General features: G+C 43.8%; 1 protein-coding gene across 4 annotated transcripts in view; it reads right to left on the reverse strand.

Annotated features, from left to right (window-relative positions):
• Nucleotides 1–857: 857 nt before the first annotated feature.
• ak8 (adenylate kinase 8) overlaps nucleotides 858–17,375 on the reverse strand; it is a 69,900-nt gene continuing 53,382 nt past the window's right edge. For all 4 annotated transcript variants that reach the window (XM_029638585.2, XM_029638586.2, XM_029638583.2 and 1 more), the window contains 2 exons: nucleotides 3,015–3,095; nucleotides 858–1,223 (listed from right to left, as the gene is read on the reverse strand). In XM_029638585.2, the coding sequence (XP_029494445.1) occupies nucleotides 989–1,223; nucleotides 3,015–3,095 (316 nt within the window). In that variant the 3' untranslated portion in view covers nucleotides 858–988. The remainder of the gene's footprint in view (nucleotides 1,224–3,014; nucleotides 3,096–17,375) is intronic.

Consider the following 17,375-nt stretch of genomic DNA (forward strand, 5'->3'; position numbering starts at 1 on the left):
GTAGCTAGCTATGTAGCTTATGTAGCTTATGATAAGATGGACAAGTCTGTCTTCTCAACTGCATTTACAGGTAGTCTGCATTTACACTACAGACTAAAATATCAAGCAAGCAATCCCCCACATCATGAAAACAGACTTGTCTACTAAATAAATCAGAACTACACTGATTAGTGGAACACAAAAAAAATAAAGAGGGCATGGGATTTGGTTGCTTTACTTTACTTTATGGTAATAAAGCAGAGTTAACCAGTGCACCTTGTGAAGATTAGGGCTAGGAGCAGTGGTGAGAAAAGTACTCAATTGTCATACTTGAGTAAAAGTAAAGATACCTTAGTATAAAATGACTCAAGTAAAAGTGAAAGTCACCCAGTAAATTCTACTTCAGTAAAAGTCTAAAAGGATTTGGTTTTAATTATACTTAAGTATCAAAAGTAAATGTACAAATCATTTCAAATTTCTTATATTAAGCAAAACAGACATAATTTTTTTTTTTTTGTGTGTGCGGATAGCCAGGGTCACACTCCATCACTCAGACATAATTTACAAACAAAGCATTTGTGTTTAGTAAGTCCGCCAGATCAGGTGCAGTAGGGAGGATCAGAGATGTTCTCTTGATAAGTGTGTGAATTGGACCATTTTCCTGTCAAGTACTTTTGGGTGTCAGGGAAAATGTATGGAGTAAAAAGTACATTAATTTTCTTTAGGGATGTAGTGAAGAAAAAAGTTTTAAAAAGTACAGATACCCCAAAAAACTACTTCAGTAGTACTTTAAAGTATTTAAAAGAAGTTTATACCACTGGTCAGGAGGCCACAGACAAAGTGGATGCGGAAACAAATGACAACGATGACGGCTTCAGTGGGTTTGAACAATAAACTCCTTTTATTTCTACAATTAAGATTCCAATACGTTATACTAACTAAAGAGGATCTTCACTCTCCTTGTGTTAATGTAAAAATCATGAGGGTGGGTGGGGGTCTCGATTAGAATTCAGGAGTCGTTTTGAAGACGTCCGACTAGACGACTCTCTAGGGACTCAAAGACGGTGTGTGGGTCCTGGTCAGCGTTGATATGCACCGCCTCAGGGTAGAGGTCCTGCAGGGAGGAAGCATTGGCCCAGTACTCCTTTAGCTGCTGGAGCAGTTGGGCCTCGGAGTCCTTGGGATTGAACTGCAGACGGGTCTGCACCTCAGGACTGGGGGCTGGCTTATACAGTGAGTGGTATCTGTCGGGCAAAAAGAAAGACTAAGAATAACAAAGGACGAGGAATAAACAACAGAGAACTTTGTACATCAGACTATGGGAACATCCCCATTTAATGGCACCCTCTTTTCTATATAGTGGACTACTTTTGACCAGAACCCTATGGGTCTTATGGTAACATTTGGGACACAGACTGTGTTTCAAACTCATAAAAGACACACCCTCATCCACCTCGCCTTATGCCCTTAGGGGAATACCCGCGGCCATATTTGTCGTCGGTCCAAATTATTAGCCAAGCAAGAGAAGTTTGCAACATAAGCCCCTCAGCCCTCGTTTTAAATGGAGTTTGCGAGTGTACAATTATGTTCACTCCGGGACCTGAAACCACCCATAATTCAATTCGCGATGATTGTACATCTACTAAAAAATTCAGCCAAAACTTAAAACCAACATTAATATGGAGAAGTCAACATACAAGTATAAGTTAAAAGGAATGTAAATAAGTTAGACATTTTGCTACCCTGACGTCACACTTACAGATTGTAACTTTCGATTTTCCTGATATAGTAGGATGGCTAACATTCGATGTCTGCGGATGAGTGGTCTTCTAGTCAAGATATGAAATGCAATCATAATTGATTGTAGTGCATATAAGGCACTCACAACAGTTCCATGATGACTGAAAACAAGTGACAAATTTCCGGTCAGGAGCGGTCCATTTAAAATGTATTCATTCTTCCCTCGGCCCTTGCCCTGCAAGTGTCAACTCGTCAGACATCATGATATGTCATCAGAAGTGTCCACCTAATTTGAAGGCTGAGGGGAGAGGGTGTCTTTTAACAACACTGTCATCTCAGATTTTCAAAATATGCTTTTCAACCATAGCAAAACAAGCATTTGTGTAACAGTATTGATAGCTAGCGTAGCATTTAGCGTAGCATTCAGCATGCAACATTTTCACAAAAACAAGAAAGCATTCAAATAAAATCATTTACCTTTGAAGAACTTCGGATGTTTTCAATGAGGAGACTCTCAGATAGCAAATGTTCCGTTTTTCCTGAAAGATTCTTTGTGTAGGAGAAATCGCTCCGTTTTGTTCGTCACGTTTGGCTACCAAAAAAAAAACTAAAATTCAGTCATCAAAACGCCGAACTTTTTTCCAAATTAACTCCATAATATCGACTGAAACATGGTAAACGTTGTTTAGAATGAATCCTCAAGGTGTTTTTCACATATCTCTTCGATGATATATCGTTCGTGGAAGTCTCCTCTCTCCTCTGAATCACATGGATGAATGCGTGCAGCTGGAGATTACGCACCAATTTCGACAAAGGACACCGGGCGGACACCTGGTAAATGTAGTCTCTTATGGCCAATCTTCCAATGATATGCCTACAAACACATCACAATGCTGCAGACACCTTGGGGAAACGGCAGAACTGAGGCTCGTTCAGGGCGCATTCACAGCCATATAAGGAGACAATGGAAAACAGCGCCTCAAATTTGGCTCATTTCCTGTTTGAAGTTTCATCTTGGTTTCGCCTGTAGCATCAGTTCTGTGGCACTCACAGATAATATCTTTGCAGTTTTGGAAACGTCAGAGTTGTTTTCTTTCCAAAGCTGTCAATTATATGCATAGTCGAGCATCTTTTCGTGACAAAATATCTTGTTTAAAACGGCAACGTTTTTCATCCAAAAATGAAATACTGCCCCCAGAGGTTCAAGAGGTTAAGAGTTTGGAATGCAGCCACTGTCTATGTCATAGGGTCAACATCCCCATAAGCCCGAGCAATGACTGCGTCGCATGACTCACCTCTCCCCAGTGACAGGGTCGATTGACCTCAGAGTGACTCTCTCGATGGCCACATCGTCTGTCATCTCCAAAAAGAAGACCCTATGGCGAGAAAGAAAATGAACATTAGATATCCATCCAGAAATAGTTGCAAGGACTGTAATTAGCTGTACAAGCTTAATATTAGGTTCATTTTAGGATAGGTCTAAAAACATTTCTCCGCATACCACTAATGGTCATGTACCCCACACCCACTCAGGAGACAGCCAAAGTAAATATTTCACCTACTCTGTCTCCAGCACAAGTACAGGAAGTAAAGACTTGTTTTCAGACTTGTTTTCAGAGGTGCCAGGCCGAACTGAGGTTATGGCTCATGATATTGTTTCCATACCAGGGAGAAAAGTGAGCATGAGGCCATATCAGGTACCGGAGGTTCGACAGGCCGCAATTAGAACAGAGACAGAGAAAATGTTGGCAGCTGGTGTGGTCGAAGAGTCACATAGTGGTCTAGCCCAATTGTGATGGTCTTTGCGGTTCTGTAACGACTTTCTGAAGGTCAATGAAATCTCCAAGTTCGATGCCTACCCCATGCCCCGAGTAGATGAACTGCTGGAGAAAATTGGTAAAGCTCGGTACATTACGACCCTGGACCTAACCAAAGGTTACTGGCAAATTCCTCTGACCCCCAGAGCCAAAGAAAAGACAGCCTTTGCAACCCCTGACGGTTTGTTTCAAAACACAGTCATGCCATTCGGCTTACACGGGGCCCCAGACACCTTTCAACAGCCAATGGACAAGGTCCTAAAACCGCACCAAGCGTATGCCGCAGCCTATTTAGATGACATGGGGATCTACAGCCCAGATTGGGAATCCCACTTCACCCGGGTACAGGCAGTGTTAGACGCCCTTAGGAAGGCACGGCGAACCCTTCTCACGGCAAAACCTGCCAATTTTTACGTGGAGTTAGAGGAAACAGAGTATTTGGGATACACCGTGGGAAGAGGGTTAATCAAACCCCAACGTAAGAAGGTGGAAGCAATTAGAGGATGGCCGAAACCAGTAAATAAGAAGCAGGTTCGAGCCTTCCTAGGGTTGACCAGTTACTACCGGAAATTCATTCCAAGTTATGCCACAGTGGCCGCCCCCACTCACCGACATGACTAGAACCAGAGGACCAAACATGGTAAAATGTTTTGATGTTTAAAAAGAAAGGGCCACCAAAGCATTTAGAACATTACAGGAGGCACTCTGCTGTAATCCAGTGCTGGTGGTACCAGACTTTGAGCGAGAGTTCGTGGTTCAGACGGATGCCTCAGAGGTCGGCTTGGGAGCCGTGCTATCCCAAGAGGTAGAAGGGGTGGAACACCCCATCCTGTTTTTAAGCAGGAAGCTGGAACCACGGGAGGCCAACTACTCAGTCGTTGAGAAAGAGGCGCTGGCAGTAAATTGGGCTATAGAAAGCCTGAAATCCTACCTGCTAGGGCGCCACTTCACCCTCATCAGTGACCATGCCCCACTCACTTGGATGCATAGGGCTAAAGAGAAGAACGCTCGGGTGATGCGGTGGTTTTTGAGTCTCCAACCGTTTCACTTTGACTTAAACCCAGAGCAGAGAAGGAAATGGAAAATGTGGTTGGGTTATCCCGCAAGCACGCATATTTTGCTCCGGTAGCTCAACCTAGGGGTCGAATCTAGGGGGATGTGTGCCAAAGAAGGGGGTTGAGTAATAAATGGCAGATATGTGAGAGCAGAACTAATAGACGGGCTCTGCCCTCTCACTAAAATGGCCACCCCGATCAGAACTACAGATCACAAAATGTCTGACCGCCAAAACTACTATTCCCAGAAGCAAGGGGAACGCTCAGAAAGTGGGGCCGACCCACAGATAACGGGTCAAGACAAACCAGGAAGAGAGAGGGGAAGGGCTGAAAGGATCTGTGAACCACAGAGAAAGAGACAATATACACTGCACAAAAAAATAAAGGGAACACTAAAATAACACATCCTAGATCTAAATGAATGAAATATTCTTATTAAATACTTTTTTCTTTACATAGTTGAATGTGCTGACAACAAAATCACACAAAAATTATCAATGGAAATCAAATTTATCAACCCTTGGAGGTCTGGATTTGGAGTCACACTCAAAATTAAAGTGGAAAACCACACTACAGGCTGATCCAACTTTGATGTAATGTCCTTAAAACAAGTCAAAATGAGGCTCAGTAGTGTGTGAGGCCTCCACGTGCCTGTATGACCTCCCTACAATGCCTGGGCATGCTCCGGATGAGGTGGCGGATGGTCTCCTGAGGGATCTCCTCCCAGACCTGGACTAAAGCATCCGCCAACTCCTGGACAGTCTGTGGTGCAACGTGGCGTTGGTGGATGGAGCGAGACATGATGTCCCAGATGTGCTCAATTGGATTCAGGTCTGGGGAACGGGCGGGCCAGTCCATAGCATCAATGCCTTCCTCTTGCAGGAACTGCTGACACACTCCAGCCACATGAGGCCTAGCATTGTCTTGCATTAGGAGGAACCCAGGGCCAACCGCACCAGCATATGGTCTCACAAGGGGTCTGAGGATCTCATCTCGGTACCTAATGGCAGTCAGGCTACCTCTGGCGAGCACATGGAGGGCTGTGCGGCCCCCCAAAGAAATGCCACACTGAAACCATGACTGACCCACCGCCAAACCGGTCATGCTGGAGGATGTTGCAGGCAGCAGAACGTTCTCCATGGCGTCTCCAGACTGTCACATGTGCTCAGTGTGAACCTGCTTTCGTCTGTGAAGAGCACAGGGCGCCAGTGGCAAATTTGCCAATCTTGGTATTGTCTGGAAAATGCCAAACGTCCTGCACGATGTTGGGCTGTAAGCACAACCCCCCCCCCACCTGTGGACGTCGGGCCCTCATACCACCCTCATGGAGTCTGTTTCTGACAGTTTGAGCAGACACATGCACATTTGTGGCCTGCTGGAGGCCATTTTGCAGGGCTCTGGCAGTGCTCCTCCTGCTCCTCCTTGCACAAAGGCGGAGGTAGCGGTCCTGCTGCTGGGTTGTTTCCCTCCTACGGCCTCCTCCACATCTCCTGATGTACTGGCCTGTCTCCTGGTAGCGCCTCCATGCTCTGGACACTACGCTGACAGACACAGCAAACCTTCTTGCCACATCTCGCATTGATGTGCCCTCCTGGATGAGCTGTACTACCTGAGCCACTTGTGTGGGTTGTAGACTCCGTCTCATGCTACCACTAGAGTGAAAGCACCGCCAGCATTCAAAAGTGACCAAAACATCAGCCAGGAAGCATAGGAACTGAGAAGTGGTCTGTGGTCCCCACCTGCAGAACCACTCCTTTATTGGGGGTGTCTTGCTAATTGCCTATAATTTCCACCTGTTGTCTATTCCATTTGCACAACAGCATGTGAAATTTATTGTCAATCAGTGTTGCTTCCTAAGTGGACAGTTTTATTTCACAGAAGTGTGATTGACTTGGAGTTACATTGTGTTGTTTAATAAGTGTTCCATTTATTTTTTGAGCAGTGTATATCAGCTGAATTTACCGTGTATGAGCTGGACTGTTTGGACTTACTTGTTGGCGTTTGGACCTGGACCTACCGAGAACCCAATTTGTGTACCGAACCCTGCTATCCTTGACCTCACCAGAGGCCTGGGTGGACCAGGACAGGGAAACACACAGGTACTGTCCTGTTCGAAAGAACTCTCACTCTGGGGTTATTTTGGTGACGGTTTCCAGCTTAATTTGTGAAACTCTACTAATCTTGAAGAGGTTTGTCACAATACATGAAGAGGTTTGTCACAATATATTGTTAGATAAATATACAATATATTTCCTCCAGACAAACAATGATGACCAGTCACCTTTCTTGATATAAAACCCCAAAGTAAGCCATATAAGCCAGTGGCCAGTTTGGGATCGTCAAGGAACAATCACGTAGAGACCATTTCTCTTCCCTTTACTTCCACTTGAAAGAAGATGCCGGTTGGTATGCATATTTACTACTCCTAAATGATTTTGTCTTCGAAATGTCCCATAAAAACAATAATGTTAATGCCTGAATATCACTGTGCCTAACTGAAATAATCATGAGGGCAGCTAAGAGAAAGTGAATGGATCATGACGGTCTCCTGAGCAGGCACAACTTAATAATCGCGGGAATGTCCACACGTGTCTCTCCCAGGACACACTGCTGCTTACGTAAAGTGCCTCTAATGGTGTGGTCAGGTGGAGGAACACCATGCTAAGTGTCCTCGCCCCCTAGTCCCCGTCATCCCCTTCTAAACACCGGCCCCATAGTGGTCTCTGGAGGATCATAGGATGGTGTTCTTGACTGCATTCACCGTATCATAAATGTTTTACATTTACTTCAAGAGGAGAGTATATAGAAGGACCATTTGGAACATTTCAAATTACAAAGGATCAATGGCACACACACACACTCCTCGGAATATACTGTGTGTGATACAGTATATAGGCCTACTAAAGCCCTTTGATATGCCTTCCATTCCATGATGTTCCCCAAGTGTTCCTAACTGTTACAGATTAAGAGACTGTGGGATGTCCTGACTGGCACATACTGAACAACATGTCACAGAGCTGTCAATCTCCACTGTAAAACATTTCTAGACGAAGATTTTAAATGTATGCCTCGGAGAAAGCTTTGTGCGTGTGTGTGTGTGTGTGTGTGTGTGTGTTTGTGTGTCTGACTATGGTCAATTATTTGGGAGAAGAGTGTCTTGAATTTTTTATGAATATTTGTCTTAAAAAAATAAAAATAAAAACTACTCTGCAAAGCTATTAGAATTAATATTTATGCCACTACATGAAATATTCATGGTTAAACCAAGAAGATAAAAAAAAAAGACTGATAGGAGAGTCAGTCTGGGTAGGGGGGTTGTAAGGGAAGAGATCATTTACATTGGGTGTTGTTTGTGGAACAGCTTGATGCTCTAAAACAAATGACTTACATAAACAAGAGTGCTCACAAGCGGAAATATGGGGAAAAATTGGAAAGAAACGTAAAGTGTGTGTGCACACTTGAATGAATGTACATGCATTTCTGTCTTTGTGTTTTAGGCATGTGGGTATATAACCTAAATTTGATGAGTGAGGAACGTACACACTGTACAAGTACCTCTTTTCTGCACAAAGACCCTGTCTGCATACCAAAATGGCACCCTATACACTATATAATGCACTTTGGGCTCTGGTCAAAAGTAGTGCACTGGGAAGTAGGGTGCCATTTGGGACGCAGGCCTCCTCAACTAAACCAAGAGGCTCCACTCATCCTCCTGTCTAGAACCAGAACCACCCACCCCCCCCTCCCAACCCCCTGTCCTTATTTCCCCCCATTCCATCTTACCCAAATTAAGAAATTAATGAAGGGGATATTCTTTACAGCCCGCCTTGGCAATGTTTACCACTGATTAAATTAGAATGCAGGCCCTGTTGTATTATTTATAAGCCAATTAGAGGAAGTGTTAATTTGATACGGTCTGCTGGATAGTTAAAATACATCTGAGTGAGAGAGGGGTTGGGGTAGAAAGAGGAAGGCTCAAGCTGACATTTGTCCACAGCTCTCTAGGATTACATGGCTAATTGCCCTGCTTTATCTGCGTGTCACAAATCTTCATGCATATTTCACTGTTCACAAAGACTGATTGTTTAAACTCGTGTAAGGCCTAGCATAAAGCTCAATGATGGCTTAAAATGTTTGAGGCGTCTGGAGAACACAATAAAATTGCCCAAATATGCCATATACAATGGGGAGAACAAGTATTTGATAACCTGCAAAATCGGCAGTGTTTCCTACTTACAAAGCATGTAGAGGTCTGTATTTTTTTTATCATAGGTACACTTCAACTGTGAGAGACGGAATCTAAAATAAAAATCCAGAAAATCACATTGTATGATTTTTAAGTAATTAATTTGCATTTTATTGCATGACATAAGTATTTGATACATCAGAAAAGCAGAACCTAATATTTGGTACAGAAACCTTTGTTTGCAATTACAGAGATCATACACACTGCAGCAGGGATTTTGGCCCTCTCTCCAGAGATGTTCGAATCCGGGCTCTGGCTGGGCCACTCAAGGACATTCAGAGATTGTCCCGAAGCCACTCCTGCGTTGTCTTGGATGTGTGCTAAGGGTCGTTGTCCTATTGGAAGGTGAACCTTCGCCCCAGTCTGCGGTCCTAAGCAGGTTTTCATCAAAGATCTCTCTGTACTTTGCTCCGTTCATCTTTCCCTCAATCCGGAGTAGTCTCCTTGTCCCTGCTGCTGAAAAACATCCCCACAGCATGATGCTGCCACCACCGTGCTTCACCGTAGGGATGGTGCCAGGTTTCCTCAGGACCTGACGCTTGGCATTCAGGCAAAAGAGTTCAATCTTGGTTTCATCAGACCAGAGAATCTTATTTCTCATGGTCTGAGTCCATTAGGTGCCTTTTGGCAAACTCCAAGGGGGCTGTCATGAGCCTTTGTACTGAGGAGTGGCTTCAGTCTGACCACTCTACCATAAAGGTCTGATTGGTGGAGTGCTGCAGAGATGGTTGTCCTTCTGGAAGGTTCTCCCATCTCCACAGAGGAACTCAGCTCCCTCACCTCCCTGACCAAGGCCCTTCCCCCCCGATTGCTCAGTTTGGCCAGGCGGCCAGCTCTAGGAAGAGTCTTGGTGGTTCTTGTGTGCGTTTCCAAATAATGTCCAATCAATTGAATTGACCACAGGTGGACTCCAATGAAGTTGTAGAAACATCTCAATGGAAACAGGATGCACCTGAGCTCAATTTCGAGTCTCATAGCAATGTAAATATTATGTAAATAAGGTATTTCAGATTTTTTTACTTGTAATATATTTTTTCCTTTGTCATTATGGGGCATTGTGTGTAGATTGAGGATGTTTTTTAAATGTATACCATTTTTGAATAAGGCTGTTACGTAACAAAATGTGGAAAAAGTCAAGGGGTCTGAATACTTGTGGACACCCTTTCAAATGAGTGGATTTGGGTATTTCAGCCACAACCGTTGCTGACAGGTGTATAAAATTTAACAGATTGTGTATGGAGATTGCATGACTAACATTGGCAGTAGAACAGCCTTTCTGAAGAGAACTTATGCCCTTGTAAGAGCTGCCCCGGTCAACTGTAAGTACGGTTATTGTAAAGTGGAAACGTCTAGGTGCTACAACAGCTCACCCGCAAAGTGGTAGACCACACAAGCTCACAGACCGGGACCGCCAAGTGCTGAGCACGTAGCGTGTAAAAATCGTTGGTCCTCGGTTGCAAGGATCACTACCGAGTTCCAAACTACCTCTGGGAGCAACATAAGCACAAGAATGGTTCGTCTGGAGCTTCATGAAATGGGTGTCATCATTGGCCAGTTTGGGTCAGGTTTCCATGGACCACAATCCTACAGAGACATCTCTCACACCCACCAGAGGGGGAGAAATCGAGAGGTATGGAGGTGTTTTTTTTTATGACACCTCCCGCCCATTGTAAATCTTAAGGCAGCAGACAAAATCCTTTGTCCTCTCAGTATGGAGGAATGGAATGTATGATGGGCCTACGGAGAACCTACCTCAGAACAGTAACATGTAATAAATGGACTTTGGGACAATATGTTTCGTCAGCCAAAATGGTTGTAGTGACGATAGATGGAATATGAAAATTAATGTCGTTTTTGTTATGTTATTAAACGTTAAACGATGACGTTAAAATATAAACATTAACTTGAAGAGTTTTCACAATATGAACCTGATGTTTGCATACTGTACGTTGTGTGGAAAATGTCCAGATAAAGAGAATGTTTTTGTAAAGATGAAGTGTGAAGTTATTGTCTAAATTGGATCGAGACCTTGCCTCATAACGAGTTACGCCCAGAGAACTTGCACTAAAGGCGGAAAAGCACATTTCTGACCCGAAAGTATAAAACAGTTAAGAATTAACATATCAGACCATGTGACCATGAGCTGCAGCCAAGGTCGGATTAGTTGTAACCCCAAAACGCAACATGAGGTTGAAGGACACAAAGGGAAGACAAAGGAACCTTAAAACAATCTATGCTACGGATGAGTAGAAGTGTCTAAGAGGGTGAATTCAAACAGGACCACCCGGTTACCACTGTTATGACTGTCCTGATCAGGTCAGGTTACAGGAGACCACAACCCTAGATATTATCTCTCAACCCAAACAAAGGGGGAGAGATATAGGGGTCTGAAGATGTGGGGGTTTTATGACCCCTCACGCCCATGGTAAACCTTAGGCCACAGACAACATTCCTGTGTTCTCTCACTATGGAAAACCAGCCTCAGAACATTAAACATGCAATAAAGGGACTTTGGAACAATGGTTTACGTCAGCCACAATGGTGGTCATGACGATGGATGTCAAGGTGAATGCACCAATTTGTAAGTCGCTCTGGATAAGAGCGTCTGCTAAATGACTTAAATGTAAATGTAAATGTAGATGGAATATGAAAATGTATGTCATTTTTGTTTTGTTATTAAAGGTTAATAGATGACGTTATTACGAAAACATTGTAATTGTAAGAGTTTTCCTAGGATATGCTTGGTGTTTATACATTGTACGTTGTGTCTAAAATTGGATTCGAGTCAAATCTAGACCTTGCCTCTTAATTTGGTAACGGCCAAAGAATTGCCCTAAAGGCGGTTACGCTCACTTCTGACCCGAGGGTATAAGACATGTGAGTGAAGAATTAACATATCAGACTAAGTGACCCAAGCTGCAGCCGAGGTCTAAAAAGTCAACGAACCCAAAACTCAACCCAAGGTTGAAGACAAAGAAATCTTTTTCTACCCATGCTACCACCTAACCTCCACTCTCAATCAAATCGTGGTATCTACACTGTTTCATTCCTACGCTGTGAGCCCTGAGCTACAGAGCGGTCTGTCCTCAGAAGAGCCCTCCCAGAGCAAGGGCGAGGAATCAGACCAAAAGGACACTGACATCGTGAGGACGACCAGAGAGTTGCGTCATTGAGAAGCGACCCACGCTTAGCTTCCCATCTGAGACCTCCCACACGTAATTACATCATTATATTCTGACCCATAATAAGAGCAGCAGTTTGGGGCAAGGCTAGGGTTAAAATAAGCATAGCTGACAAATGCACCCAAATGTATATTTCTCTCGTGTACTTTCTCTCTCTTTTAAATCCCCATTTAGGGTAACACGCGCCATAGTGTGTTGGCTCGTTATACTAAGTTCTAATAAATAGCCTAGAATGTGTTTTTGTCATCATTTTAGCTTTCTAGTAAATAAATACTCAACTAAGATTTGTGTGGTACGAACTCATCGGTGAGACCTGGGTCGGTGCAGATTCTCGGATTATGCGACGTTCAGAATGAGACTGTAGAGGAAACTGATTAATTAATGACGGCTGTAAAATCGATATTCTGATATTCTTTGAGTTAATTTGGGAAATAGAAACTCAAAACTAATTTTCCCATGGTGCCCCAGGTTAATGACTTAATAATTGCTTGATTCAGTTAATCACGCAATTAGAAACCTTTAATCATTCGATGAGCAACAGTCGTCACATGAACTAAAACAACGTCATGACACCACTCTCCAAGGAATCGGGTGTCTACACTGCTTTCATTCCTACGCTGGAGCCCTGAGCTACACGGCTGACCGTACTCAGAAGACGCCCTTTCAGAACAAGGACGAGGAAACAGACCACGAAGAGAATGTCCACACGATGTCAGTGCCCTATCAGAGAGTTACACCCTGTAACAACAGTGCCGCCATCAGAGGAGGAGGAGGAACTTTGTCACCAGAGGAGATACACCATCGGAGACCTTCGACACGTAATTACATCATTATATTCTGATCCATAAGAGCGGCATTTCGGGGCAAGGTTAGGGTTACACTAAGAATAGTTTACAAATTTACCCAAGTGCGCCTTTCTCTTGTGCACACTCACTCTTTCACTCTCTTTGAAATCACCATTTTGTGTAACACGTGTCATATTGTGTTGGTCCGCTAGGGACCTGTTTCATTGTACTAAGTTCTAATCAATAGCGTAGACTGTGTGTGTGTGTGTGAACCTTATATTATCATTTTAGCTTGTTAGTAAATAAATCATCAACTCAATTGGTGTGGTAGGGCTTATTTAGTGGGACTCGGGTTTGTGTAGATTCCCGGATTATGCGTCGTTCAGGATGAGACTGTAGAGGAAACTAATTAATTAGTGACTGTTGTAAAATCGATATTCAGAATTTGTTTTTTTTTGTTAATTTGGGAAATAAACTCAATAAAACCAAACTTCCCCATGGTGCCCCAAGTTAATGAGTTAATAATTGCCTGATTCATTTAATCACATAATTAGGAACAGTTAATCATTCGATGAACAGCAGTCGTCACAATCAATAGAACGTCACGACATGGGTTTTCATGGCCGAGCAGCCTAAGATCACAATGCCAAGTGTTGACTGGAGTGGTGTAAAGCTCGCCGCCATTGGACTCTCGAGCAGTGGAAACGCTTTCTCTGGACTGATGACTCATGCTTCACCATGCTTCAAATGACAACTCATTTGGCAGTGACGGACTAATCTAGGTTTGGCGAATGCAAGGAGAACGCCATCTGCCTGAATGCACAGTGCCAACTAAAGTATAATGGAGGAGGAATAACGGACTGAGGCTGTTTTTCATGATTCCGGCTAGGCCTCTTAGGTCCAGTGAAGGGGCATCTTAACGCTACAGCACACAGTGACATTCTAGACGATTCTGTGCTTCCAACTTTGTGGCAATAGTTTGAGGAAGGCCTTTTCCTGTTTCAGCATGACAATGCCCCCATGCACAAAGCGAGGTCCATACAGAAATGGTTTCGAGATCGGTGTGGAAGAACTTGACTGGCCTGCACAAAGCCCTGACCTAAACCCCATCAAACACCTTTGAGATGAATTGGAACGCCGACTGCGAGTCAGGCCTAATCGCCCAACAACTGTTGCCGACCTCACTAATGCTCTTGTGCCTGAATGGAAGCATGTCCCCGCAGCAATTTTCCAACATCTAGTGGAAAGCCTTCCCAGAAGAGTGGAGGCTCTTGTAGCAGAAAAGTGGGGACCAACTCAATATTAATGAAGATGATTTTGGAATGAGATGTTCGACGAGCAGGTGTCCATATAATTTTGGTAATGTAGTATATATACTGTATATAAAAACAATATCTAAAGAAATCCACACGTTCTCCCTCTCTCACACCCCTGGAGTATACGCAGTGTAAGTAAATTCAATGGAGACTGGAGAGTCTTTTTTTACAGCGTTTTCTCTCTTTCTTAAACATAGACAATTATTAAGATTTGGACATCTATCTATCTATCTATCTACACACACTCCTAGGGAATATTACACAGTATAAGCAAATCACAAGCACACGTGTATACACACACCACAGATATACACACACACAGGTGTGCAACGGTTGTTTCATGGTAGAGTGTGGTATGCAAAATGGTCATCTTTCAGCACTTTCAGCCCCTTCTACCATGGACAAAAAGGTATGGAATGTTTCGTTCAAATAAAAAAGGGTGCAGTTAAAAAGTGATTAAACTCATAACATGAACAACCCACACATTCCACAGGAAAAGGTAAAAATAACAAGTCTACAGTTCCCAGAAACTTCAAAGACCTGTATTTGTAAAAACAATAATGGTTGGATGTGTGTACACACATGTGCTTGTGAGAGAGGGATAGAACGAGGGAGAATGCTGTAACATGCCTCACTCTCCATTGACTTGCTTTGGATTTGATTACAACAACAAAAAATGTAATCCATTTTTAGATGACATTTTAAGGCAACAAAATGTGAAGACTGTGCAAGGGGCGTGTAGACAAGTAGTGTGTTTGTGTCTGTGTGAGTGGATTTCTTTAGATATTATTTGTATACAGTACCATCAAAACTATGAAATAACACATATGGAATAATTTAGTAACCAAAAAAGTGTTAAACAAATCAAAATATACACTGCACAAAAAAATAAAGGGAACATTAAAATAACACATCCTAGATCTGAATGAATGAAATATTCTTATTAAATACTTTACATAGTTGAATGTGCTGACAACAAAATCACACAAAATGTATCAATGGAAATCACATTTATCAACCCATAGAGGTCTGGATTTGGAGTCACACTCAAAATTAAAGTGGAAAACCACACTACAGGCTGATCCAACTTTGATGTCCTTAAAACAAGTCAAAATGAGGCTCAGTAGTGTGTGTGGCCTCCACGTGCCTGTATGACCTCCCTACAACGCCTGGGCATGCTCCTGATGAGGTGGCGGATGGTCTCCTGAGGGATCTCCTCCCAGACCTGGACTAAAGCATCCGCCAACTCCTGGACAGTCTGTGGTGCAACGTGGCGTTGGTGGATGGAGCGAGACATGATGTCCCAGATGTGCTCAATTGGATTCAGGTCTGGGGAACGGGCGGTCCATAGCATCAATGCCTTCCTCTTGCAGGAACTGCTGACAGTCACATGAGGTCTAGCATTGTTTTGCATTAGGAGGAACCCAGGGCCAACCGCACCAGCATATGGTCTCACAAGGGATCTGAGGATCTCATCTCGGTACCTAATGGCAGTCAGGCTACCTCTGGCGAGCACAGAGGGCTGTGCGGCCCCCCAAAGAAATGCCATCCCACAACATGACTGACCCACCGCCAAACCGGTCATGCTGGAGGATGTTGCAGGCAGCAGAACGTTCTCCACGGCGTCTCCAGACTGTCACGTCTGCCACATGTGCTCAGTGTGAACCTGCTTTCATCTGTGAAGAGCACAGGGCGCCAGTGGCGAATTTGCCAATCTGTGTTTTCTAAGCACAACCCCCACCTGTGGACGTCAGGCCCTCATACCACCCTCATGGAGTCTGTTTCTGACCATTTGAGCAGGCACATGCACATTTGTGGCCTGCTGGAGGTCATTTTGCAGGGCTCTGGCAGTGCTCCTCCTGCTCCTCCTTGCACAAAGGCAGAGGTAGCGGTCCTGCTGCTGGGTTGTTTCCCTCCTACGGCCTCCTCCACGTCTCCTGATGTACTGGCCTGTCTCCTGGTAGCGCCTCCATGCTCTGGACACTACGCTGACAGACACAGCAAACCTTCTTGCCACATCTCGCATTGATGTGCCCTCCTGGATGAGCTGCAGTACCTGAGCCACTTGTGTGGGTTGTAGACTCAGTCTCATGCTACCACTAGAGTGAAAGCACCGCCAGCATTCAAAAGTGACCAAAACATCAGCCAGGAAGCATAGGAACTGAGAAGTGGTCTGTGGTCCCCACCTGCAGAACCACTCCTTTATTGGGGGTGTCTTGCTAAATGCCTATAATTTCCACCTGTCTATTCCATTTGCACAACAGCATGTGAAATTTATTGTCAATCAGTGTTGCTTCCTAAGTGGACAGTTTGATTTCACAGAAGTGTGATTGACTTGGAGTTACATTGTGTTGTTTAATAAGTGTTCCATTTATTTTTTTGAGCAGTGTATTTTATATTTGAGATTCTTCAAAGTAGCCATAGTTTGCAACACTCCTGGAATTCTCTCAACCAGCTTCATGAGGTAGCCACCTGAAATGCATTTCAATTAACAGGTGTGCCTTGTTAAAAGTTAATTTGAGGAATTTATTTCCTTCGTAATGCTAGTAAATAAAGAAACAAAACAAAGGCAGTTCAACCAGTTTCTGCCCAGTGAGAAGGAACACAATGTGTGTGTACACAATGAAGATAAACACGATTAATGTTTGATTACACTGGGGAAGGAATGATATAGAATCCTTCGTGGACACAGAAAGGATCTGTACACCTGTACAGGCAACAATAAGGGTTCAATTCCACAGCATTTCCAACAGCATAGTTCCTCTGTTTCTGGCACGGTTAGATAAAGAGGAGTACACCTTGGAGGAATTATGACCATCCCTGGCTCTGTGTCAACCGAATAGCCTGGGTGGAGGAATAGTCGAAGTGTCATGACAATGAGTGAAGAATAGCCTAGAATTGTCATGATGAATGACAAGGAGTTGACATGACAGCACAAACAAGTTTAGGACCAAGCTACCAACGGAGCACTGACCTGTGAGCCCTCAACTGGGCCAGTCCACAATACGCCACTAGCAATATCTTTACACCCATAATGACCTCATTTAATTTCCACTTGGTACATACCCACACTACCCACAGAAAGAGTTGGCATTCCAAATGACACCCTATTTATTGCACTACTTTTGACCAGTGCCTACAAAAGTAGTGCACTGTATATCATGGGAATAGGGTGCCATTTGGTACAAAGCCAGAGAGTGCCATCAGATCCGAGGGGGTAGGATAGAGTACTTTGGAGTAAATGGAGTCTCCGTG

The sequence above is a fragment of the Oncorhynchus nerka genome, linkage group LG27 (assembly GCF_034236695.1).
Source record: "Oncorhynchus nerka isolate Pitt River linkage group LG27, Oner_Uvic_2.0, whole genome shotgun sequence".
Taxonomy (NCBI): domain Eukaryota; kingdom Metazoa; phylum Chordata; class Actinopteri; order Salmoniformes; family Salmonidae; genus Oncorhynchus; species Oncorhynchus nerka.